This window comes from Oncorhynchus nerka, linkage group LG16 (genome assembly GCF_034236695.1).
Source record: "Oncorhynchus nerka isolate Pitt River linkage group LG16, Oner_Uvic_2.0, whole genome shotgun sequence".
Classification (NCBI taxonomy): Eukaryota; Metazoa; Chordata; class Actinopteri; order Salmoniformes; family Salmonidae; genus Oncorhynchus; species Oncorhynchus nerka.
Genome location: NC_088411.1, coordinates 5,892,281 through 5,920,212, shown reverse-complemented (window position 1 = coordinate 5,920,212; position 27,932 = coordinate 5,892,281). Strand labels below are relative to the sequence as shown.

Below are 27,932 nucleotides of genomic sequence, written 5' to 3'. Positions count from 1 at the left end.
TAAAGATGTAATCCGGAGGCAGCTATTCTCTTTTTGAGTCCCGGCGCATAATATTTGCAATCAAACACCAGAACTTTCTCCGTTCAGTAGCTATCATACTCTGCTTCCACCGGGAGTTCCGTTGATTTCGAAACTCTGTCAACTTCTTTGTTGCAGTTCTTCGTGATATCTTTCAAAAAAGCAGTGTCAGAAAGGATTACCTACACATACTGAGCAGCTCATGTTATAGACAGGAGCGTGCTACATGGTAGACCAATCCGAAATCTTCTCTCGGCATTCCCAGCCCATCCATTATCTCAGCCAATCATGACTAGCAGGAAGGTTCCGGACTTTTTCCATGGCTAAACCAACTAACAATTTTATTCGTATTTACCACTGACATTCAAGGTTTTTATTAAGGTACATGAAAGTTAAAATGTTCTAGAAGGCATTTCTGCACAATGATAAATACACGTTTACTTTCAAACACCTTTCCTGTGAAGTAGTGATGTGCAACATATGCCTAGTTTCCTGAAACGAGTCACAAATGGTTGTTTCAGTTTGAATGGATTAGGTAAGTCCCGTCACACTGTTCCTAACCCTGGCAGTCATTATGAATGCAGGTTGCGGGTGAATAACATGTTTAGTTGTTGGATAGCCTAACTCTAGTGGGATTCCAATATGAATAACACATCACTTTGCAAGCCAGCATAATGTCCCTTGCAGGTAGGTTTGCCAAATTCTTTCACATTTTCCAGAAATCCTTTTTGGAAGATTCCTGGAAATCCTTCAACCAGGATTTAAAAAATATATTTAAAACTAGGATTTAAAATATATATACTGTATATATAAAATACCCTACTTGCAGGCCTAATGTGGCCTGCAAACCATGAGTTTCAGGCCACTGTATTAGGGTAAAGCTAGGCCCCCCCAAAAAGGCCTTATGATACAGTAAATGAAATGTATTATCATAAAGAGTTATAATTATAATGATAACATTTGCATAGGATGAAAAGACCAACACAGGAGATGAGAAGCAGGTACAGGAAATGAAGGATTAATAACTGACGGACATGAAACAGAACAGGAACAGTGTCTGGACGGGAACACATAACAATTCATGCGGACACAGGGAGCACCACCGAGGAACAGACAGGGGTAATCAACCACGTGAAGGAGTCCAATGAGAGCTACTGCGCGTAATGACGACAGGTGCGTGTACAGGTAGTGGAGGGGGAGCAGGAGCAGGCATGACATAGGAACTGACTTGGTGAATGCCACAGGACTGAAAATGAACACATTCAACAACCATGTTTATGTCACTTAACAAATACAGTCGTGGGTGGGAACTCAAAGTCGAGGCTCACTGAGAAATGATATTGGAGGCATGGTTTAGTGGGGGGCGTTACTCAATGTTGAAGCGGATACAACTCAAATCTGGACCCCCTACAGTGTCACAGTGACTCTATCGGTTTGAGTAATGACTACAAAATCAGTAATTGTACTCTGATATAGGAACATTTCACCCTAAAACTATATTTTTGGTATTTAGTCCATTGTTATATAGTGCAAAAATGTTTTACATGTCAGCAGTCAAGTTGAATAACTTTCAAAATACAGCAGGTATGATGGGGGGGCGGATCTGTTGCATCCTGCAGTGTGTGTGACGTTCGGCGTGTTGTGGCATTCTTTTTATGTTTTTATTTTGTACACTTAGTTTACAAACAATCTGCCAACCATGGATTCACAGTGGTGGGGTGTTGGACTGATCTTGTTAATGGTGTACATACCCGCTACAAACTGACTAAATGATGAAAACGCTGCTGGCAGCAGAATCCAATACAGCAGGGAGTTCCTACTACAATGCAACCCAAACACAAACGCCATGGATATCCCAATGGACCATCTACTCCCTGATTGTCTGTGAGGGGATTACAAACTCAAACACAAACGCCATGGATATCCCAATGGACCATCTACTCCCTGATTGTCTGTGAGGGGATTACAAACTCAAACACAAACGCCAGGGATATCCCAATGGACCAACTAATCCCTGATTGTCTGTGAGGGGATTACAAACTCAAACACAAACGCCATGGATATCCCAATGGACCATCTAATCCCTGTTTGTCTGTGAGGGGATTACAAACTCAAACACAAACGCCATGGATATCCCAATGGACCATCTAATCCCTGATTGTCTGTGAGGGGATTACAAACTCAAACACAAACGCCATGGATATCCCAATGGACCATCTACTCCCTGATTGTCTGTGAGGGGATTACAAACTCAAACACAAACGCCAGGGATATCCCAATGGACCAACTAATCCCTGATTGTCTGTGAGGGGATTACAAACTCAAACACAAACGCCATGGATATCCCAATGGACCATCTAATCCCTGTTTGTCTGTGAGGGGATTACAAACTCAAACACAAACGCCATGGATATCCCAATGGACCATCTAATCCCTGATTGTCTGTGAGGGATTACAAACTCAAACACAAACGCCATGGATATCCCAATGGACCATCTAATCCCTGTTTGTCTGTGAGGGGATTACAAACTCAAACACAAACGCCATGGATATCCCAATGGACCATCTAATCCCTGTTTGTCTGTGAGGGGATTACAAACTCAAACACAAACGCCATGGATATCCCAATGGACCATCTAATCCCTGATTGTCTGTGAGGGGATTACAAACTCAAACACAAACGCCATGGATATCCCAATGGACCATCTAATCCCTGTTTGTCTGTGAGGGGATTACAAACTCAAACACAAACGCCATGGATATCCCAATGGACCATCTAATCCAATGTTTGTCTGTGAGGGGATTACAAACTCAAACACAAACGCCATGGATATCCCAATGGACCATCTAATCCCTGTTTGTCTGTGAGGGGATTACAAACTCAAACACAAACGCCATGGATATCCCAATGGACCATCTAATCCCTGTTTGTCTGTGAGGGGATTACAAACTCAAACACAAACGCCATGGATATCCCAATGGACCATCTAATCCCTGTTTGTCTGTGAGGGGATTACAAACTCAAACACAAACGCCATGGATATCCCAATGGACCATCTAATCCCTGTTTGTCTGTGAGGGGATTACAAACTCAAACACAAACGCCATGGATATCCCAATGGACCATCTAATCCCTGTTTGTCTGTGAGGGGATTACAAACTCAAACACAAACGCCATGGATATCCCAATGGACCATCTAATCCCTGTTTGTCTGTGAGGGGATTACAAACCCAAATGCAAACGTGGAAAACGTGGGGGAATCAGACAAAGACTTAAAAAATTTAAGAACAAACTTCCCTTACCCAACACCTTGCTGAGTAATGCCAGGTCACTGAGGGGGGAAAGTGGATGAGCTGTCAGCGAATCTGCGCTTCCTACACAAGTATCGGGAGGCCTGTAAGGCTCACAAAATCATTTAAGACCCAAGCCACCCCCTGTACCTGGACTTTGAATTACTCCCCTCTGGGTGCAGGTATAGGGCACCCCTCAGCAGGAAAAACAGAACTAGACAGTCATTTGTGCCAAGTGTGATATCCCTCCTGAATAGCTCGGGCTAATGTTCCTATCGACTCAGTAAGGCCAGCAGGTTAGTCTTTCTTTAAAAAAATATTTTATTGGACCGTCTAATAAAACTGCTACCAAATTTCCCCATGGGGACAATAAAGTAAGTAAGTAATGATACATTTTGCATCATATGATTCAAAACGCATCATACTGGCTTTATTTCTGTTTTTCTCAAATGTTTTGAGTAATGACAGCACATTGGGTTTTACAGTGAGTTTCTAGTAGTTGAACTATTACATTGCAAGCTCGCAAGTAGCCTATATAGCCTAGTATTTTGTGCAAATGGTGGATGTGATGACACGCTTATTCATAAGAAAAAAACATAACATAATAACAAAACGCAGTAAGTTGATTTCACTGTTTATGGAACTATTCCTGGACAATCCTAGCTTTGTGGCATGGGGGAGCATTATCCTGCTGAAAAATATACATTTGATACACTGCTGCCATGAAGGGAGGCACCTGATTGGAAATGATGTTCAAATATCCTGTGGCATTCAAACGTGGCTCCACTTATATCAAGGAGCCCAATGCAATGTTGACACGTGGCATGATGGATGCATGTACTCATCATGTGATTTTCTTCATACCGTAGTCCTCTCATCACTGTGAAACAGCAGAAACTATGATTCATCAGACAAGACATGTTTTTCTCATTCTCCAGTGTCCAGTGTTTTTGTTACTTAGACAACTGCAACCACAGTTTCTTGACTTTTTGCTGAAAGAAGTGGAACTCTGTAAGGTCGTCGGCTGCCATACCACATTCGTGTCAACATACGACGAGTTGAGAATTATTTTATGGGTCTTTGGGCACCGATGTTGTACTTGACTGTCAGTTGACTAACTGTAGCCCGTCTGCTGCTCTGCACAATTCGTGTCAGGCTACTTTGTCCTCTTTCATCAATGACCCATTTTTGACCATTGGCCTGAAGTTGCCTAGATGTCCTTTGGGTGGTGGACCATTCTTGATACACACGGGAAAATGTTGAGCTTTAAAAACCCAGCAGCGTTGCAGTTCTTGACACACTCAAACTGGTGCGCCTGGCACCTTTTAACACACCCCATTCAAAGGCACCTAAAAATGTTGTCTTGCCCATTCACCCAAACTCAATCGATGTGACAAGGCTTGAAAGTACTTCTTTTATCTGTCTCCTCTTCCTCTGAACAAGTGACATCAACAAGGGATCATAGCTTTCACCTGGATTCACCTGGTCAGTCTATGTCATGGAAAGAGCAGGTGTTCCTAATGTTTTGTATACGCAGTGTATGTACAGTATCAGTCAAAAGTTTGGACACACCTACTCATTCAAGGGTTTTTCTTTATTTGTACTATTTTCTACATTGTAGAATAATAGTGAAGACATCAAAACCATGAAATAACACATGGAATCATGTAGTAATCGAAAAAGTGTTAAACAAATCAAAATATATTTAAAATGTGAGATTCTTCAAAGTAGCCACCCTTTGCCTTGATGACAGCTTTGCACACTTGTCATTCTCTCAATTAGTTTCATGAGGTAGTCACCTGGGAATTTCAGTTAACAGGCGTGCCTTCTTAAAAGTTCATTTGTGGAATGTCTTTCCTACTTAAAACTTGTTATGGCTGCAATCCCGATATCGGGATCGATATGACAACTACCAGTGAAAATAGAGGGCGCCAAATTCAAACCACAGAAATCTCATAATTACAATTTCTAAAACATACTTTTGTCTTATATCATTTTGAAGCTATTCTCCTTGTTAATCCCACCAAAGTGTCCAACTTCAAATAGGCTTTTCAGCGAAAGCACTACAAACTATTATGTTAGGTCTCCACCAAACCACAATAAGCACAGCCATTTTCCAGCAAAATATAGCATTCACAAAAACCTGAAATAAAGATAAAATGAATCACTAACCTTGAATTATCTTCATCAGATGACACTCATAGGACTTCATGTTACACAATACATTCATGTTTTGTTTGATAAAGTTCATATTTCTATTAAAAAATCTGAGTTTACATTTGCGCGTTAGATTCACTAGGGGATGATAAGATCCATACCACGTTGGTGAGGCGGGTTGCAGGAGAGTATGCTGAAATTGAGGTTAAAAATATTACAAATATATACTAAATATATACAAAGGAAAATGCAGTCTGCCTGACTGCTACGCCGTTGTGGAATTATATATATACAGTACCAGTCTGGACACCTACTAATTCCAGGGTTTTTCTTTATTTGTACTATTTTCTACCTTGTAGAATAATATTGAAGACATCACAACTATGGAATCATGTAGTAACCAAAAAATTGTTAAACATCAAAATATACTTTATAATTGAGATTCTTCCAATAGCCATCATTTGCCTTGATGACACACAAAATCTCCAATTTCGACTCCAGACTAAAGGACAAATTTCCACCGGTCTAATGTCAATTGCTCATGTTTCTTGACCCAAGTAAGTCTCTTCTTATTGTTGGTGTCCTTTAGTAGTGGTTTCTTTGCAGAAATTCAACCATGAAGGCCTGATTCACATAGTCTCCTCTGAACACCTAATATTGAGATGTGTCTGTTACTCTGTGAAGCATTTATTTGGGCTGCAATTTCTGAGGCTGGTAACTCTGGGTCTTCCATTCCTGTGGCGGTCCTCATGAGAGACAGTTTCATTATAGCTCTTAATGGTTTTTGCGACTGCACTTGAAGAAACTGTAAAAGTTCTTGAAATGTTCCGTATTGACTGACCTTCCTTCATGTCTTAAAGTAATGGACTGTCCTTTCTCTTGGCTTATTTGAGCTATTCTTGGTCTTTTACCAAATAGGGCTATCTTCAATATACCCCCTTCCTTGTCACAACACAACTGATTGGCTCAAACACATGAAGAAGGAAATAAATTCCACAAATGAACTTTTAAGAAGGCACACCTCTTACTTGAAATGCATTCCAGGTGACTACCTCATCAAGCTGGTTGAGAGAATGCCAAGAGTTTGCAAAGCTGTCCTACATGATTCCATATGTGTTATTCATATGTTGATGTCTTCAATTTTATTCTACAATGTAGAAAATAGTACAAATAAAGAAAAACCCTTGAATGAATAAGTATCCTAAAACTTTGATCGGAAGGGTACATATGGGATTTTTTATTTTTTACCTTTATTTAACCAGGCAAGTCAGTTAACTTGACAGACAGGACTGCAGCCCGAGACAGGATGCTCTCGGGCTGCAGCACCGCCTGGTACGGCAACTGCACCGCACACAACCGCAAAGCTCTCCAGAGGGTGGTGCGGTTTGCACAACACATCACCGGTGGCAAACTACCTGCCCTCCAGGACACCTACAGCACCCGATGACACAGGAAGGCCAAAAAGATCATCAATGACAACAACCTTCCTGAGCCACTGCCTGTTCACCCCGCTACCATCCGGAAGGCGAAGTCAGTACAGGTGCTAATAGGCTAGCGTATCCATTTATGTAGCAAGCTAAAAACACAGAGCCTAATATTAGCGAACTAGCTGCTTCGAGGATGTCATGTTTTTCAGTGGCTATTCACAGCTAGAGATGCAGGTGTCACTTGGTTGGCTAGCAAGAACTTGAACAACTGTTATTGAGTTAGCATAACTCTAGCGTTCGCAAATTCACTCTGGCTATTTTCTATGATTTCAGAGCACTCTTGTCTGAGTGTGCCTGATGGTAGAATAACTGATTCATTTATGAATGCGCAACACCCACTGAATATGACCGGTGTCAGTAAATATATGTCAAAATAAACAGTTATAGTTAGGAACAAATATTCTAGGTAACATGTAAACAGCCTAGCTAACCAGCTCTTCTAGGGCAAGTTAAATGGTCAGACTGAGGTATTCTCTCATTTGTGTCTAGAAGTAGCTAGCTAGCAAGCTAGACTATTTTATCCAGTTAGCTTGGGTGTTTGGTTGCAGGCAAGATCAGATGGACGAGTAGGCTAATATTCCCCATAATTTATCAGTGCAATTTTGATGGCCAACTAGCTGAAAATGTTTGAGAGGGTTTGTCTAATGTTCCTTCATTAGATTTGATCTCATCTTGCTCTGCCTGGCATTAGTTGTTGATCTTGTTGTTGTTGATGTTGATGGGGGTCACCTTGGGGTCATGATAGGAGCTGCACCAAATGATTGATGTATTATAATAATTGATTATGTTTGTTGTATTAATAGAAGGGGAAGGGCTAAAATACCCTCCCCCACTGCATTTATAGGGTCCTGGACCATAGATTAGCAATATATGCATTATCAGTTTTAATACTGTTCCACAGTTCTTTTCTAGTCTCTGCCTCTTATAGAAACGGTCTGAGCAGATGTGTGGGTTATTGCCGTCAAAACAGGGTGTCTGTTAAAAAGTACCTCAAGGCTAAAAGAGATACATAGACACAGACCCCTGCAGGGGAGTAAATAGATAATAAACAAGTCAGACATACCACTGTAAGCCACATGGGAATGGAAAATTACTGCTGAGCCCTTAGAAAACACTGGACTACTGTTTCCTGCTGCAAGTTTGTATATGCATGGGCTTGGTCTCATGAGTAGAAGGTATTGACGTAGGCAGTTACATCCCTAGGGGTTGACCATATTAAAGCAACTTTTAACTTTTTTATTTTGCAGAACTTACTCTGAAACATACATTAATTGCATTAATAAAGGTTTGATTGATTTACTTAAAGAAGATATTGTCTGATTGCTGATTTCACCAATAAGCCAATGATTGACAAGGAACAAGGAACCTACCCCAACATAACTGAGGGACAGAGAGACTACCCTGTCATGGTTGTTTGATCGATAGGACTGTAAAGTTCCAAAATGTAAGAGGAATCCCATGGTATTGACATATTTGCAGAAATCCATTCAGGTGTATTTTGTGGCTTTTGGCAAAAGTGTTCTAATGATATAAAGTCATGCTGTTGCAACTGCCTGTAAACACACAGTCCAGTTCAAAGTGAATGATGATATTTTTTTGCCAACCTAGGCCTAGTCTTCTAAGAGTCCTTAAAAAGACAAGAACATAGAGAAAAATTATATAAATAAAAATGCATAATAGAAAGTAAGTTTATTTACATTGTTTTGTCATACCATTGAAAAAGCAGTTGAGTACCATAGGAACAGGTGGAAAATTATGTTTTGACAATAGGAGAGGAGTACTGATTTCTTATTATGACTTCGTTTCTGCAAGATAATGGGTGCTCAAATCCTCCATCTCTCCAATCTCTACAGGAGAAAAGTTGACATTGACATTACTGATTATTTATGAAAAAATTCAACAGAGAAGTTACCCAATTTAAAACACACATTCAAGCCATAGACACTCTTTGAATGTACAACACCCAATTTTTCAACAAGGAGAGAGTTCACCTTTCAGACGTAAGTAAGTAATGAAGTCCAGAAAAGCTTGAACGTAGGCGTCATCGATGACAGACTCTAGAACATGCAATTTCAATGTATAAAATCACAACAGTAACATCAAATAGTAGCCCATGTTTGTCGATGTGGTAATATTATTAAGTTAATCTAATAGGAAATATTGTAAGCTGTAAGTTTACAAACACTTGGAAACGGTGGGAGACTCACTGTATTCACTGTTTTGGAATGTTTTCACATCATCTTCCCAAACACTCCTTTTGCCCAGTAGGGGTCTATGTCTCACAGTCAGCGTTCGTTGTGCATCTGAGTAAGGAGAAAGACAGACATGGTCTGACCGGTTCAAACTGGTTTTCCTCTGCGACCGTTTCCATGGACCTGTTTGAACCTTCTCCTAGAAATATCCTGCACAACCATTAGCTCCACAGGAGAAGGGTTAGCCATCCCTTCATGAATATATTGTTTCTTTATTCAGTCACAAGATAACAAGACAAAAGGACATACACACATCCTCTTCAACATACACGGACATACATCACTCACATACAACTCCCACAAAGCCTATCAACATATTAATTGATCTGCCATTATCCCACCCCACTATTGTTGGCCATCACTGATCTTACAGCACAGTTTTCGTATTAAGCATTAGCATAGGTGGGTAAAAGGTTTCACCTGTGCTCATGCTTAATATGAAAACGATGCGGTCGGTCAGTGTATTATGTTCTAAGATGTACTTGGAGTACAGATGAGGGTAACTCACAGGGCCCAAGGAGGTATCCTGCACTATTCAGTGTCCAACCTCTCTTTTCTGAACCCTAATAAAAAAAAAGAATTAACACAATGATGGAATGTCAACAACATTCTGAATGTTGATTGGAGTAAAAATCTTTAAATTAATGAAATATCTTTAAGCAAACAAGCAACATCCGTAATCTACTTTAATTGATTTTAAATTGTGAAATTAAAGTTCACTCATGATCATAATGAATATATATTTTTATTTGAAACAAATGTAGGTGGCAAAATAGAATTTAACTTTAGCAATAACTCCATAGATTTGCTCTTACCATTAATGAAATTCCACTGGATTCAGACAGTTGTCCAAAGAGGACAAGAAATGCACACAGAATGGTATTACGTCTTTGCATCTGTTGATAGAAAACACATCACATATTCTGTGTTTGTTAAGCAGGTCTCAATGTGACCATATCTTAATTAGTTTAAATATACGCAGACTACATAACATCTGACCACATTATGCAAGATTTTACCTCTGAGTTTCCGAGATGAGTTTTAATACAATAATCCTGCACACGGGTATATGCTCCCTGGTCAAAAATTCCATTGTGGGAAAAATCATTGTTCTAATAAATAAAGCCACTTGGGGAACATACATCAGGATATGCAGGTTCATTCTGTTTGTGAATTGTTAGCTCAACCCGCCAAATATACTTTGAATGCTTCGAATGTGACCTTAAGTGTTTAACAAAACAACCATTTTCAATGACAAAATGTGTATTATTCATATGGTATTGGATATCAGCAACCTAAACATCTTAGCACATAACAAGTGTGTAAACTGTTGAGATATCCGTCAATAATTCACAGACATGGACATAATCAACAAACTGAATCCAACAGACAGAGGATAAAGACAGCTGACATCACATTTATATTAACCCTGGAATCATTTCAGCATGATAAATGATATATGTAATTGTGTCAACTTCGTCCAGATTTGTGTTTGAGAGTAAGCAACCAAGAATTGGAGTTGGATATTGCTCATACCTACAAAATACAAAACAAAATGTTCCATTTGTCCTAAATGGACAGAGATGAAACATTCATATCGCCTTACATTAAAATCCACCCAATTATATCAGAGAGTAAACAAATGTGCTTAGTCAAATGTTGTAACACTGCTCATAATGACAAAGACATTGGACCACAGATGAATGCATGACAATTGAAGACAAAGTACAAAACTGCAGAATGACCCTGGAAATTACTAAAGCAATCCTCAGATAATCAGCACGTGTATAAACAAATGTGCATCCAAAATAGCATACCTTTTTTGTCGAAATGAATTTGATCAGTTCTCAGAAGAAACAACAAATACAACCGACAGTGCTCTCCACTAGACTTATATGGTGATGATCAATAAGGTATGTCAACACTTCCCATGAGAGCGTCGGTCTCACTTCATTTTTGAGTGTGTGATCGATGCGTGTTCGTCTAATGTCCCCCTGAGTAATGCCTTTTCTCCATAATTAACATTATTCATTGTGATTGGTGCTGCTGTTGCTGAAACCGATAATGAGAGGACATGCGCAAAGTGATGAGGCAAAATGTACTCAAATAATATTTCACAGAGATCTCACTTTTAGGTCACACGCAAATTCACTCAATAAAATGATCATGGCTACATCAATTTGGTAAACTATATCCAAATTAAAGTTAGTCAGTAAGATGAGGCCATCATCAATAATAGTAAATTTTTTACATCAAAATACATATAACACATTTTATTTAGCCTTTATATGTGTCACGTCCTGACGATAGAAAGCCTTTTTATGTCTCTATTTGGTTTGGTCAGGGTGTGATTTGGGTGGGCATTCTATGTTCTGTTTTCTATGTTTTTGTGTATGTTTTGGCCGGGTATGGTTCTCAATCAGGGACAGCTGTCTATCGTTGTCTCTGATTGGGAATCATACTTAGGCAGCCTTTTCCCTTTTGTCATTGTGGGAAGTTGTCTTTGTTAGGGGTACTATAGCCCTTGTAAGCTTCACGGTCGTATTTGTTATTTCTTGTTTTGTTGGCGACATTTATTTGGTTTGGTCAGGGTGTGATTTGGGTGGGCATTCTATGTTCTGTTTTCTATGTTTTTGTGTATGTTTTGGCCGGGTATGGTTCTCAATCAGGGACAGCTGTCTGTCGTTGTCTCTGATTGGGAATCATACTTAGGCAGCCTTTTCCCTTTTGTCATTGTGGGAAGTTGTCTTTGTTAGGGGTACTATAGCCCTTGTAAGCTTCACGGTCGTATTTGTTATTTCTTGTTTTGTTGGCGACATTCTAAATAAAAGAAAATGTATGCTCACCACTCTGCGCTTTGGTCTTCCTTGAACGACGGCCGTGACAGAACTTCCCACAAACAAAGGACCAAGCAGCGTGTCCAGGAGGAGCATGGATCCTGGGCCCAGGAGAAGAGAGAGTGGAGGACATCTTGGACATAGGAGCAGGTTATGTCAGGGGACAAGACCCTGCCATGGAAACAGGCGGAAGTAGCAAGGGAGGAATGACAACGATACCAGGGTCACGGCAACGAAGCAGGCACGAGACGAACACTGGGAGATTGGCAGAGTCGGGTTATAGACCTGAGCCAACTCCCCGTGCTTACCGTGGGGAGAAGCGTGGTACTGGTCAGGCACCGTGTTATGCAGTGCGCATTCACAGCCCGATGCGCTACATCCTAGCTCCCCGCATCTGCCGGGTTAGGGTGAGCATCCAACCAGGGCAGATGGTGCCGGCTCAGCGCGCCTGGTCTCCAGTGCGTCTCTTCGGCCCAGGATATCCTGTGCCGGCTCTACGCACTGTGTCTTCGGTGCGTCTGCACAACCAAGTGCGTCCTGTGCCAGCGCCCCGCATTTGCAGGGCGAAGATAACCATCCAGCCAGGACGGGTTGTGCAGGCTCTACGCTCGAGACCTTCAGTGCGCCTCCACGGCCCAGTGTATCCAGTGCCTGCGCCAAGAAACAAGCCTCCTGTATGTCTCCCCAGCCTGGTCAGTCCTGTGCCTGCTCCCAGAACCAAGCCTCCTGTATGTCTCCCCAGCCTGTTGAGCCCTGTGGCAGCTCCACGCACCAGGCTGCCCATACGTCTCCTCACTCCAGTGATCATCCATGGCAAGAAGCCTCCAGCGATGATCCATGGCACGAAGCCTCCAGTGATGATCCATGGCAAGAAGCCTCCAGTGATGATCCATGGCATGGCTCTGCTCTCATCCTTCTAGACCTATCGGCTGCCTTCGATACTGTGAACCATCAGATCCTCCTCTCCACCCTCTCCGAGTTGGGCATCTCCGGCGCGGCCCACGCTTGGATTGCGTCCTACCTGACAGGTCGCTCCTACCAGGTGGCGTGGCGAGAATCTGTCTCCTCACCACGCGCTCTCACCACTGGCGTCCCCCAGGGCTCTGTTCTAGGCCCTCTCCTATTCTCGCTATACACCAAGTCACTTGGCTCTGTCATAACCTCACATGGTCTCTCCTATCATTGCTATGCAGACGACACACAATTAATCTTCTCCTTTCCCCCTTCTGATGACCAGGTGGCGAATCGCATCTCTGCATGTCTGGCAGACATATCAGTGTGGATGACGGATCACCACCTCAAGCTGAACCTCGGCAAGACGGAGCTGCTCTTCCTCCCGGGAAGGACTGCCCGTTCCATGATCTCGCCATCACGGTTGACAACTCCATTGTGTCCTCCTCCCAGAGCGCTAAGAACCTTGGCGTGATCCTGGACAACACCCTGTCGTTCTCAACTAACATCAAGGCGGTGGCCCGTTCTTGTAGGTTCATGCTCTACAACATCCGCAGAGTACGACCCTGCCTCACACAGGAAGCAGCGCAGGTCCTAATCCAGGCACTTGTCATCTCCCGTCTGGATTACTGCAACTCGCTGTTGGCTGGGCTCCCTGCCTGTGCCATAAAACCCCTACAACTCATCCAGAACGCCGCAGCCCGTCTGGTGTTCAACCTTCCCAAGTTCTCTCACGTCACCCCGCTCCTCCGCTCTCTCCACTGGCTTCCAGTTGAAGCTCGCATCCGCTACAAGACCATGGTGCTTGCCTACGGAGCTGTGAGGGGAACGGCACCTCAGTACCTCCAGGCTCTGATCAGGCCCTACACCCAAACAAGGGCACTGCGTTCATCCACCTCTGGCCTGCTCGCCTCCCTACCACTGAGGAAGTACAGTTCCCGCGCAGCCCAGTCAAAACTGTTCGCTGCTCTGGCCCCCCAATGGTGGAACAAACTCCCTCACGACGCCAGGACAGCGGAGTCAATCACCACCTTCCGGAGACACCTGAAACCCCACCTCTTTCAGGAATACCTAGGATAGGATAAAGTAATCCTTCTCACCCTCCCCCCCCTTAAAAGATTTAGATGCACTATTGTAAAGTGGCTGTTCCACTGGATGTCTTAAGGTGAATGCACCAATTTGTAAGTCGCTCTGGATAAGAGCGTCTGCTAAATGACTTAAATGTAAATGTAAAATGAATCCTCCAGTGATGATCCATGGCATGAAGCCTTCAGTGATGATCCATGGCACAAAACCTCCAGTGATGATCCATGGCACGAAGCCTCCAGTGATGATCCATAGCACGAAGCCTCCAGTGATGATCCATGGCACGAAACCTCCAGTGAGGAGTCATGGCACGAGGCCTCCAACGACGGCCTCCAGTCCGGAGCCTCCAACGACGGCCTCCAGTCCGGAGCCTCCAGCAATGGCCTCCAGTCCAGAGCCTCCAGCGAGGGTCCCCAGTCCGGGGATACAGACAGCGATCACAGAGAGGGACAACAAAGGCGTAGACTCGTAAATATGTAAAATTGCTTTTTTTTCTAATGAGTGGTTGTTCATGTTCAAAGTATTAGCAATTTCTATGAGTGTAGTTATCAGCTCTGAGTTTCCCGCACTTGAGCTGTCTCCACCCCTTTCCTTTGTCTATGAAGCTATCATATTGGTTTCGTCCACTAGGGACTTTTTATTTGTATCATCTACGCAGACGACAACATTCTGTATACATCTGTCCCTTCTTTGGATACTGTGTTAACAAACCTCCAGACAAGCTTCAACGCCATGCAACTCTCCTTCCGTGGCCTCCAACTGCTCTTAAATGCTAGTCAAATGAAATGCATGCTCTTCAACCAATCGCTGCCCCCACCTGCCCACCCGACTAGCATCACTACTCTGGACGGTTCTGACTTAGAATATGTGGACAACTATAAATACATAGGTGTCTGGCTAGACTGTAAACTCTCCTTCCAGACTCACCTTAAGCATCTCCAATCCAAAGTTAAATCTAGAATTGGCTTCCTATTATGCAACACAGCCTCCTTCACTCATGCTGCCAAACTTACCCTTATAAAACTGACTATCCTACCAATCCTTGACTTTGGCGATGTCATTTACAAATTAGCCTCCAACACTCTACTCAGCAAATTGGATGCAGTTTATTACAGTGCCATTTGTTTTGTTACCAAAGCCCCATATACTACCCACCACTGCGACCTGTATGCTCTCGTTGGCTGGTCCTCGCTTCATATTTGTCACCAAACCCACTGGCTCCAGGTCATCTATAAGTCTTTGCTAGGTATAGCTCTGCCTTATCTCAGCTCACTGGTCACCATAGCAACACCCACTCGTAACACGTGCTCCAGCAGGTATATTTCACTGGTCATCCCCAAAATCTCCTTTGGCCGACCTTTCCTTCCAGTTCTCTGCTGCCAATAACTGGAACAAATTGCAAATATCAGTTGGAGACCTATATCTCCCTCACTAACTTTAAGCGTCAGCTGTCAGAGCAGCTTACCGATCGCTGTACACAGCCCATCTGTAAATAGCCCATCCAACTAACTACCTTCCTCATCCCCATATTTGTTTTTGTATTTCTGCTCTTTTGCACACCAGTATTTCTACTTGCACATCCTCATCTGCACATACACCACTCCAGTGTAAATTGCTAAATTGTAATTACTTCGCTACTATTGGGCTATTTATTGCCTTACCTCCTTACTTCATTTGCACAAACTGTACACAGATTTTCTATTTGTGTTATTGACTGTACGTTTGTTTATCCCATGTGTAACTCTGTTGTTGTATTTGTCACACTGCTTTGCTATATCTTAGCCAGGTCGCAGTTGTAAATGAGAACATCTTCTCACCTGGCCTACTTGGTTAAATAAAGGTGAAATAAATAAACATTTAAAATAATAATCTGTGGGTCTGTTGGGGTGGTATGCACAATGGGGTGGGTCTAGGTTTTCTGGGATAATGGTGTTGATGTGAGCCATGACCAGCCTTTCAAAGCATTTCATGGCAACAGACGTGAGTGCTACGGGTTTGGTAGTCATTTAGGCAGGTTACCTTAGTGTTTTTGGGCACAGGGACCATGGTGGTCTGCTTGAAACATGTTGGTATTACAGAGTCAGGCAGGGAGAGGTTGAAAATATCAGGGAAGACACTTGCCAGTTGGTCAGCGCATGCTCGGAGTACACGTCCTGGTAATCCATCTGTGGATGTTGACCTGTTTAAAGATCTTAATCACATCAGCTGCAGAGAGCGTGAACACAAAGTTATCAAGAACAGCTGATGCTCTCATGCATGTTTCAGTGTTATTTGCCTCGAAGCGAGCATAGAAGTAATTTAGCTCATCTGGTATAGTGGTTCCTCCTTTAAAAGTTGCGAAGTAACACCGCAGGACTTCGAGGTACCCAGCGTCCTGGCTTCATTGCTCCAGACCACTGCAAGGGGGAGTTAGAGCACTCATTATGTATTTGCTTCCGAAGGTTTTTATATGACCAATCATATCGAGTGGTTCCAATGACAAATTTGACGCGAGCCACCCGTCCCTGATGACTTTCTTCAGCAAAGATGGCTGACAAAACATTACAGTGGAATCTAATGTAAGTAATTGTAACGTCATAACGAGTCAAGCAAAACATTTACAATTGAGAGGAATATGTTAGTTGATGTAGAGACAAATGATTGTGCATATTTTTGGGTCATAAAGTTAATTTACGAAAATCGCTATTTAGCAAGTTAGCTAGCTATTGTTATGACATGAGCATGAAATTGTAATTGGTGTTGTTTAATGTTTTAGGGAATTCTGAGAATACCAGCAAACCAGGCTGTCATCTTGTGAAACAGTGGATGTAAAGAATCTAGCAAGCTAAAGCATTTACTGCAAATTGAAAAGTACAAATGCGTAAGCTTGCCTTGCTTATATTTTCTGTGCAATGCAGCTGAAGTAACATAGCTAACTAACTATTTACTTTCTTATTGTGTAGTGGAGGATACAAATAACTGTATGCCTATGGATGTGTAGGTAGCTACAGTATGTAGCCGATCTGTGTATGGACCCTAAATGTTAGGTTCTGAACTAATATTCATACTGTTACGAATCCCTTTTGGCCCGACAGTCTAGGGGGGATGGTAATGAGACCCGTAACATAACTCATGCAAATTATTATTGTGACAAAGTAAAAGTGTGAACGAAATAACCACGACAACAGAAATCTACCGTCAAACTCCAGGTCTATTTATAAACACACGGTAATGGGGGGAGCAGGAAAAGGGGCTGAGCTGGACCCAAGGAAAGAAACAATAAGTATTCAAAAACACCCCTAAGCTAGACTAGCCTACTTTAACCTCTTAAGTCGACCCTCTACTTTTTTGAACATTCTGTTAAAAATCGCGCAACATTTCAGCGCCCTGCTACTCATGCCAGGAATATAGTATATGCATTTGCTTAGTCTGTGTGGATAGAAAACACTCAGACGTTTATAAAACTGGTTAAATCACTGCTGTGGCTTTACCAGAACGGCATTTACATCGAAAAGCACAGGAAAAACTGATCACTGAAAATGGGAAAATATATCCATGCGCTACTTGAACCCATTGATAAAGGTGAACCACAATTAATTGACTGAGGTTGCAGTACCTACAGCTTCCACACGGTGTCTAGAGTCTTGTCATTTCCCTTTGAGTTTTTTCTTGGTCAAACACATGCGAGGCACCGTATTTCTTCAGGTCTAGGACCGGATATTTTCGTTGAGTTTCTAGCCGGACATTTTTCCAGACGGACAGCTAATGATCTTTACATCGCCTCCTGATGAATTTTATCGCTTATTAACGTTTACTAATACCTAAAGTTGCATTACAAACGTATTTCGAAGTGTTTTGTGAAAGTTTATCGTCGAATTTTTGAATTTTAAAAAATGACGTTACGTTTTGAAACAATGTTTTTTCGTTTATCACACAGTCTACATATAACGATATCTAGGCTTTATATGGACCGATTTAATCGAAATAAAGACCCAAATAGTGTTTATGGGACATCTAGGAGTGCCAACAAAGAAGATGGTGAAAGGTAATGAATGTTTTCTATTTTATTGTGCGGTTTGTGTAACGCCGAAATGCTAATTATTTTGTTTACGTCCCCTGTGGGTCTTTTTGGGTGTTACATGCTATCAGATAATAGCTTCTCATGCTTTCGCCGAAAAGCATTTTAAAAATCTGACTTGTTGCCTGGATTCACAACGAGTGTAGCTTTAATTCGATACCCTGCATGTGTATTTTAATGAACTTTTGAGTTTTAACTAATACTATTAGCATTTAGCGTAGCGCATTTGCATTTCCAGAGCTCTAGTTGGGACGCAAGCGTCCCGAGTAGAAGCAACAGGTTAACAACAGCTAACTAACTAACCAAAAATACAGTGGGTGGTCCGCCCAGTTCTAACTAGTGTATTTAACAAAGTTCACCTACGGGTAGTGTATGCCCATGGGCGACTTGTCTTGGTTTCCCCCTTTTCCCACCAGCAACAAACAAACACCATAACCAAAAACAATACTCACAGGTGATGACAAAGTGCTATGGAGGTGCTTTAAACAAAAGAGAGGTTAAGACACAAAGCGAGAGTGAAACACAGAGACCTACAGACATGGCATTTACAGAGAGATTGAGCTAGAGATTGAGCTAGAGATTGAGCTATTGAGCTCTAGAGCAAACAAATGATGGGGTTTTTAAACCATGGGGAAGGAACTGTGATAGGGTAGGAAATAGGAGGAGGTGTGTCTTCTGATTGATGATTGATTGTTGACTGATTGGGGAGTGATGGCTTTCACCTGTGAGGGGAGAAGGAGAGAAAAGAAACACACACAGGATACACACACACACAGGATAACTGTATCCGTAACACTCCCTCCCTTAAAAGAGCAACCCTAGGGGTTGCGACTACAGTATTTCAATGAATACTCACAACAAAGCAACAACCTTGCAAAACATACAGAAATCATTTTCACACACGAGACAAAGCATCTGCCAACACATTATCAGAATCCTTTTTGTGGCGGATCTCCAAATGATAATTTTGTACAATCAGCGCCCAACGCATAAGGCGCTGGTTCTGGTTGTACAGTCGGTGGAGAAAAACTAAGGAGAAAAACTAAGGGGTTATGGTCAGTATATACAATCACGGGTAGGGCACTGGAACCAATATATACTTCAAAGTATTGCAGAGCCAACAACAAAGCAAGAGCTTCTTGTTCTATTGTCGCATAGTTTGTTTGACATTTATTAAATTTACGTGAAAAATAACAAACGGGATGATCCACTCCACTCTTGTCCTGCTGCAGTAGAACAGCACCAGCACCTCTGGCACTAGCATCTACCTCAAGTTTGAACGGTTGTTCAAAATCTGGAGCAGCAAGTACAGGTGTACTACATAAGAGTGCTTTCGCTGATTCAAAAGCTCTCTTGCAATTAGGGGACCACACAAATGATCTAGCCGGACTAAGCAAATCGGTCAATGGAGCAACTACCGCAGAGAAATGTTTACAGAAGCTACGGTAGTAGCCAACCATCCCTAAAAAGCGGCGTAGCTCTCGTCTGGTGGTAGGTGCAGGGAATGCAGTTATAGCCAAGACCTTGGCACCAACAGGGCGCACCTGTCCATGGCCAACCTCTTTACCGAGATAGGTAACAGTAGCCTTCCCAAACTCACACTTTGCCAAGTTCAGGGTTAGAGAAGCAGCTGCCAACCGTTCACATACTACCCTTAGCGAGTCAACATGATCTGACCACTCAGACGAATAAATCACTAGGTCATCAAGGTATACACTACAATTAGGAACGCCAGCTAATACGGAGTTAACCAGTCGTTGGAAAGTGGCTGGTGCATTTCGCATCCCAAAAGCCATGACTGAGTACTGTAGGAAGTTGTCTGGGGTCACAAAGGCAGAAATCTCAGAAGCACGTGAAGTTAACGGAACCTGCCAGTAACCTTTTAAGAGGTCTAACTTGGTTACATACTTAGCAGCACCAATAGTGTCGATACAGTCGTCCAGTCGTGGTAACGGGAACGAATCTGGCATTGTGACAGAATTTACCTTTCGATAATCCGTACATAACCTGGACGTACCATCAGGTTTAGGAACCAGAATGCAAGGAGAACTCCAAGGGCTTGAACTTGGCTTAGCCAGGTCATTCTCCAACAAATATCTCACCTCATCCCTCATTATCTTCCTCTTGGAAGCGTTGATACGATAAGGGTGTTGCTTGATAGGTGTAGCATTTCCAACATTAATGTCATGTTCCAACACATTTGTGCGAGTAGGAACGTCATTAAAGAGACATGGAAAACTGTGTAGTAGCCTCACAATATCATTGGCCTGTCTATCCGTTAAATGAACCAGACCGGATTGGATAGACAGCAGCATTTCTGAGTTGGGCAATCTAACACTCTGCTGCTGAGTATTGCGCAACTCCAAGCCATCAACATCATCAATATGACAGTCCACTATCATAGCAGTAGTAGTAGAGGAGACAGCAGTACCTTCCTCTGTTTTTGAACTCTCTAACTGTGTGATGGGTCGGGTGTGGTAAGCTTTCAACATGTTAATGTGACACACACGAGATTGGCGTTGTCTATCAGGAGTTTGAAGCACATAGTCAGTTTCACTTATTTTCTTTTCAATTAAATAAGGACCCGAGAAATGAGCTGACAGTGAAGATCCTGGAACAGGTAATAACACCAGTACTTGGTCACCTGGCTGTAGTGGACGAGAAACAGCCTCTTTATCATAGTGTCTTTTCATGCTCCTCTGTGAGGAAGACAGAGCTTCCTTTGCGAGAGCACAAGCTTGGTGTAGGCGCTCACGAAAGCGACTAATGTAGTCCAACACATTCTCATCTCTGGTACACAACTCTTGGGACAAGAACTGTTCTTTAAGGACTTTCATTGGTCCTCTCACTGTGTGACCAAACACCAGTTCAGCCGGGCTGAAACCTAGGGACTCCTGCACAGTTTCACGAGCAGCAAACAAAACTAGAGGAACTCCCTCATCCCAATCTTTCTCAGATTCCAAACAATATTTACGTAGCATAGACTTAAGTGTCTGATGCCATCTTTCAAGTGCACCCTGAGACTCTGGGTGATAGGCGCTGACACACGGTGCGTAATTGACAAGGATTTTAACACCTGCCTGAAGAGCTTGGATAGGAAATTGGTACCTTGATCGCTTTGTACCACCCTAGGTAACCCGAATGTCGTGAAGAATTTTATTAAGGCTTTACTCACTACCGGGGCTGTAATCCTTCTCAGAGGAATGGCCTCGGGGTATCTTGTAGCCATACACATTATCGTTAACAAAAACTGGTTACCCGATTTTGTCTTCGTAACGGTCCGACACAATCAACCACCACATGCTCGAATGGTTCACCTATGACAGGTATGGGACAAAGAGGAGCGGGAGGAATAACCTGATTTGGTTTTCCTGTTATCTGACAGGTGTGGCATGTCCGACAGAACTGAGCCACATCTTGTTTTAAACCCGGCCAAAAGAAATGTCGAAGGATCCGATCATAAGTTTTTGTGATTCCTAAATGACCAGACCACTGGTGATCATGAGCAAGGGATAACACATTTTGTCGAAAGGCTGTAGGAATCACTATTTGGTAAACAGCATTCCAATCTCCATCCGCGTCAACATGGGATTTCCATTTACGCATGAGGAGATTACCATCAATGAAGTAAGCCACGTTCTTCTTCTTCACATCTTCCAATGAGACAACACTAGAAAAACATTTAGCAAGCTTGTTGTCAACCTTTTGGTTAGCAATCAGCTGCTCACGAGTGACTGGTAACTGTATTGCATCAGCAATAAGTTCAACGTTCTTTGCTTCTTTCCTGGGCTGTTTGTCAGAGGTGATCAGCTTCTCAGAGGTATCACACAATCCATCTTCTTGATCAACCTCTTTGAACAGAACAGTGTTCGACAAATCTATCACGTCACCCTCTTGTCGTGCCTGAGCACGAGTGACAGCACAAGCGGGGAACACATGTGGATAACTCTGTGCCAGCTCATTAGAGAGAGAGTGGTCACTTTTATCCAATACTTCCAATACGGGTACTACCTTTCCTCCGGCAATATCGTTACCCATTATAAAGGTCACACCTTTCACTGGCAACATAGGGCGTACCCCCACTCTGAATATTCCACTGATTAACTCACAGTGTACTTTCACAAAGTGCAATGGCACTGGGACAAAACCCATTTCAATACCCTGCACTAACACACTGGAACCACAGTATGTATCGTCAGATAAGGGCAACACATCAGACAATATAAACGACTGCGCCGCACCAGTATCTCTAAGGATTTTAACCGGTCGTGGAGACGCTTCGTCATTCGTTAGGGACACAAACCCCTCGAAAATGAATGGTTCATAACTGCGGTCGGGGATTGAGACTTTCAAACTACAGTTACCCTGAGGCACCTGTTTTGTTGCAGACCTCACAACCGTACGAATTAGAGCAACACCTGTTGGTGGCTTGGCACGAAGGGGCATCCCTTGTTTGCGTTTAAGCAGGAAGCAATCATTACTCATATGTCCTACTTTATGACAATAGAAACAGGGACGCTCATTCTTCTGGCGTGCTTGATATACTACTGCTGGCCGACTAGGGCTAAAGGTAGGAAACTCAGTGGCTCTACTCTCAGTTTGAGCCGAAAACACACTCTTGTGCCTCAACACAAACTCGTCTGCCAACACAGACGCTTCTGCCAGGGAGGATACTTTCTGTTCATTTAGGTAAACTACAATGCGTTCGGGTAAGCAATTTTTAAACTCTTCCAACAAGATTAACTCACGGAGAGAGTTGAAATCAGTTACCTTACTAGCAGCATGCCATTTATCAAACAGATTTCCCTTGTCTCTAGCAAATTCCACATAAGTCTTACTAGAAGACTTTCTATGAGACCTAAATCTCTGTCGGTATGCCTCAGGCACAAGCTCATAGGCACGAAGAACAGTAGCTTTGACCACTTCATAATTCAAACTGTCCTCCAGAGGTAGCGCTGACAAAACCTCTTGGGCTTTACCAGTTAATTTACACTGAAGTAATAGGCACCATACCTCTTCAGGCCATTTCAATGCTACCGCTATACGCTCAAATACACAAAAATAGGAGTCAACCTCTGACTCTCTGAACAAAGGTACTAAGGCAATCTGCCTACTAATGTCAAACTTGTTTGAGGACACAGTAGGTGAGGACGGCTCACAAACAGGCACAGTAGGACCGGAGGCTAGCCTCGCTGTCTCTGCCTCCAGTTCCATCTGGCGCATTTTGAACTCCAACTGCCTTTGTTCTCTGTCTGCCTCAATTTTACACATCTCCAAATGCCGTTGTTCTCGTTCTTTTTCTGCCTCTATTTTACACATCTCCAACTGGAGAGTCTCTCGCCTAATTTGGGCTCTCTCTTCCACCTCCAGTTGGAACTGTGCTAAACGGACATCCCTCCTGGCATCACCGTTTGACAGTGGGGAGAGTGGATCAAAACGGGACAATGTGGCTGGTGTTTTAGCCTCGCCCTCATTATCAGACACCAATGGGCTTACAGGAGCAGCAACATCCCCTACAGGGGTAGTAGACTCAGGCAGCGGTAACACAAGCACCTGCTCTTCCAACAATACATTTAATACTAGCCGTTTAACCTCCGCCTTAACTAAACTCTGCGGAATCGATACTGAATAATGGTCAGCCAAGGTCATTAAATCAACTCTACGACATTTGTCAAAAACCTCCCACGAAGGGTTATCCAAAAAGGATTTCAAATCAAAAGTAGTCATTTTACACTACTTCACAAGTGCCAAAGAAAATAGCAAACACTAATGCTACTTCAGCTATGACGCTCAACACTGAACTATACCACTACAACAATCTACATGAGCGGCATGGGTGTCAGTTATGACAGATCCCGGACGAGCCCCCACTTATGTTACGAATCCCTTTTGGCCCGACAGTCTAGGGGGATGGTAATGAGACCCGTAACATAACTCATGCAAATTATTATTGTGACAAAGTAAAAGTGTGAACGAAATAACCACGACAACAGAAATCTACCGTCAAACTCCAGGTTTATTTATAAACACACGGTAATGGGGGGAGCAGGAAAAGGGGCTGAGCTGGACCCAAGGAAAGAAACAATAAGTATTCAAAAACACCCCTAAGCTAGACTAGCCTACTTTAACAACAGCTAACTAACTAACCAAAAATACAGTGGGTGGTCCGCCCAGTTCTAACTAGTGTATTTAACAAAGTTCACCTACGGGTAGTGTATGCCCATGGGCGACTTGTCTTGGTTTCCCCCTTTTCCCACCAGCAACAAACAAACACCATAACCAAAAACAATACTCACAGGTGATGACAAAGTGCTATGGAGGTGCTTTAAACAAAAGAGAGGTTAAGACACAAAGCGAGAGTGAAACACAGAGACCTACAGACATGGCATTTACAGAGAGATTGAGCTAGAGATTAAGCTATTGAGCTCTAGAGCAAACAAATGATGGGGTTTTTAAACCATGGGGAAGGAACTGTGATAGGGTAGGAAATAGGAGGAGGTGTGTCTTCTGATTGATGACTGATTGGGGAGTGATGGTTTTCACCTGTGAGGGGAGAAGGAGAGAAAAGAAACACACACAGGATACACACACACACAGGATAACTGTATCCGTAACAATACCAATCTATGAACCTCAGCTATCATAGTTGTTGTATCGACCTCAAGTTTGAATGGCAATAATGAATCCTGTGGATTGAGTAGAAAATAATAACTTTACTGTACCAAGTGCTATACACATGTAGTTATCACCACGCATGAGATCCCCACATTGTAGCCTGTACATTGAATATATTCACTGGTCATGTATTCTTCCTTGGCAAATAAAGGTGCAGTTCCATTATTTGAATGATGCTGTGTCTGCATGTTTGTATTACAATTATACACTTCAACAGTGTTTACCACTCCTGCTCCTAGGACATCAATGATTACACATTGTAACTATGCAATAGACTAGAAACATGATTTAAGTAAAGGCTGATTTGTAATTCATATTTACAGACAAAATACAGTACACTACACTTCCTATGCGTATCTAACTCCCTTCATCTGCATTAATCTGAGGACACAGGAAAGGTGTAGTATTTCAATGAGATACTTAATTTCAACCAGTGGAGAATGTGAAATGCTTGATTGATTCATTATCCAGGTGTTATAAATACATAATACATGCATTATACATATTATAATTGTAATATTATATTATAAATACAAGCTCAATCTGTACTTCAATGCACATATGGTGTGCATTATAAAAAAAGAAGAACAAAGAGGAGATGGGGAGGGAGGTGTAGAAGACAAAATGAAAGAGGTAAAACAGAGGAACAGGGAAGACAGCATATGATTAATGAATTACAGTGCTACCCTAATATTCTCTCAGTTCATCACAATTACATAGTGTCTCTAGCAGTGTCTCCTAACCAGCCTTGGGCTCCCAGTCGGTCCGAAGGTTATCATAAGAGTGGGTGAGGTGGCGATGACGGGACTGGCTTCCTCTTTCACATCAAAACATACCTGCAGAAGAGAGACGGATGGATAGAGAGAGAGCATGATTAAGCCATAATCATCAGGAGGTGAAATGCAAAACTGACCTTGGATCATTAACTCTGGGATTACTAGATCTCTATCTTTTATTTATTTTACCTTTATTTAACCAGGTAGGCCAGTTGAGAACAAGTTCTCATTTGCAACTGCGACCTGGCCAAGATAAAGCGTAGCAATTCGACACATACAACAACACAGAGTTACACATGGAATTAACAAAACATACAGTCAATAATACAGTAGAACAAAAGAAAACAAAAAGTCTATATACAGTGAGTGCAAATTAGGTAAGTTAAGGAAATAAATAGGCCATGGTGGTGAAGTAATTACAATATAGCAATTAAACACTGGAATGGTAGATCGGCAGAAGATGAATGTGCAGGTAGAGATACTGGGGTGCAAAGGAGAAAAATAAATAAATAAATACCAGTATGGGGATGAGGTAGGTAGGTAAATGGGCTGTTTACAGATAGGCTAAGAACAGGTGCAGTGATCTGTAAACTGCTTTGACAGCTGGTGCTTAAAGCTAGTGAGGGAGATGTGAGTCTCCAGCTTCAGAGATTTTTGCAATTCGTTCCAGTCATGGGCAGCAGAGAACTGGAACGAAAGACAACCAAAGGAGGAATTGGCTTTGGGGGTGACCAGTGAGATATACCTGCTGGAGTGCGTGCTACGAGTGGGGGCTGCTATGGTGACCAGTGAGCTGAGATAAGGCGGGGCTTTACCTAGCAGAGACTTGTAGATAACCTGTAGCCAGTGGGTTTGGCGACGAGTATGAAGCGAGGGCCAACCAACAAGAGCATACAGGTCGCAATGGTGGGTAGTGTACGGGGCTTTGGTGACAAAACGGATGGCACTGTGATAGACGGCATCCAATTTGTTGAGTAGAGTGTTGGAGGCTATTTTGTAAATGACATCACCGAAGTCGAGGATCGGTAGGATGGTCAGTTTTACGAGGGTATGTTTGGCAGCATGAGTGAAGGACGCTTTGTTGTGATATAAGAAGCCGATTCTAGATTTAATTTTGGATTGGGGATGCTTAATGTGAGTCTGGAAGGAGAGTTTACAGTCTAACCAGACACCCAGGTATTTGTAGTTGTCCGCGTATTCTAAGTCAGAGCCATCCAGAGTAGTGATGCTGGACGGGCGAGCAGGAGCGGGCAGCGATCGATTGAAAAGCATGCATTTAGTTTTACTTGCGTTTAAGAGCAGTTGGAGGCCACGGAAGGAGAGTTGTATGGCATGGAAGCTCGACTGGAGGTTAGTTAACACAGTGTCCAAAGAGGGGCCAGAAGTATACAGAATGGTGTCGTCTGCGTAGAGGTGGATCAGAGAATCACCAGCAGCAAGAGCAACATCATTGATGTATACAGAAAAGAGAGTCGGCCCGAGAATTGAACCCTGTGGCACACTCATAGAGACTGTCAGAGGTCCAGACAACAGGCCCTCCGATTTGACACACTGAACTCTATCACAGAAGTAGTTGGTAAACCAGGCGAGGCAATCATTTGAGAAACCAAGGCTGTCGAGTCTGCCAATAAGAATGTTGTGATTGATAGAGTCGAAAGCCTTGGCCAGGTCGATGAATACGGCTGCGCAGTAATGTCTCTTATCGATGGCGGTTATGATGTCATTTAGAACCTTGAGCGTGGCTGAGGTGCACCCATGACCAGCTCTGAAACCAGATTGCATACCGGAGAAGGTATGGAGGGATTCGAAATGGTCAGTAATCTGTTTGTTAACCTGGCTTTCGAAGACCTTAGAAAGACAGGGTAGGATAGATATAGGTCTGTAGCAGTTTGGGTCTAGAGTGTCACCCCCTTTGAAGAGGGGGATGACCGCGGCAGCTTTCCAATCTTTGGGAATCTCAGACGATACGAAAGAGAGGTTGAACAGGCTAGTATTAGGGGTTGCAACAATTTCGGCAGATACTTTTAGAAAGAGAGGGTCCCGATCTGGCCCGGCTGATTTGTAGGGGTCCATATTTTGCAGATATTCTCAGATATTCTCACAGATCCTAACAGAAAATCCCCCTTTGATAGTCATTTAAAATCTTGCATTCCTCTAAATGTAATTATTGACGGAGAGTCACCTCATTGAAAATAATATTTTTAGATATACTGTAGGCCTACCATAGGCGAAATTAGTATTGGTTACACTACATTTAGGGTGTGGAAATGTTATGCCTACTCCCGAACGTCATGTTGTACAGCACAATATTTTCCATTCAATCCTAACGGAAATCCTGAGGGTTT

At 42.7% G+C, this 27,932-nt stretch overlaps 1 protein-coding gene across 1 annotated transcript; it reads right to left on the bottom strand.

Moving 5' to 3' along the window:
* Positions 1–8,744: 8,744 nt before the first annotated feature.
* gall (galanin-like) lies at positions 8,745–10,101 on the bottom strand. The gene is made up of 5 exons (XM_029685582.2): positions 10,021–10,101; positions 9,714–9,768; positions 9,161–9,256; positions 8,945–9,010; positions 8,745–8,800 (listed from the first exon to the last, which is right to left on the bottom strand). The coding sequence occupies exons 1-5, from the start codon at positions 10,099–10,101 to the stop codon at positions 8,745–8,747; spliced, it is 354 nt and encodes a 117-aa protein (XP_029541442.1).
* Positions 10,102–27,932: the final 17,831 nt, after the last annotated feature.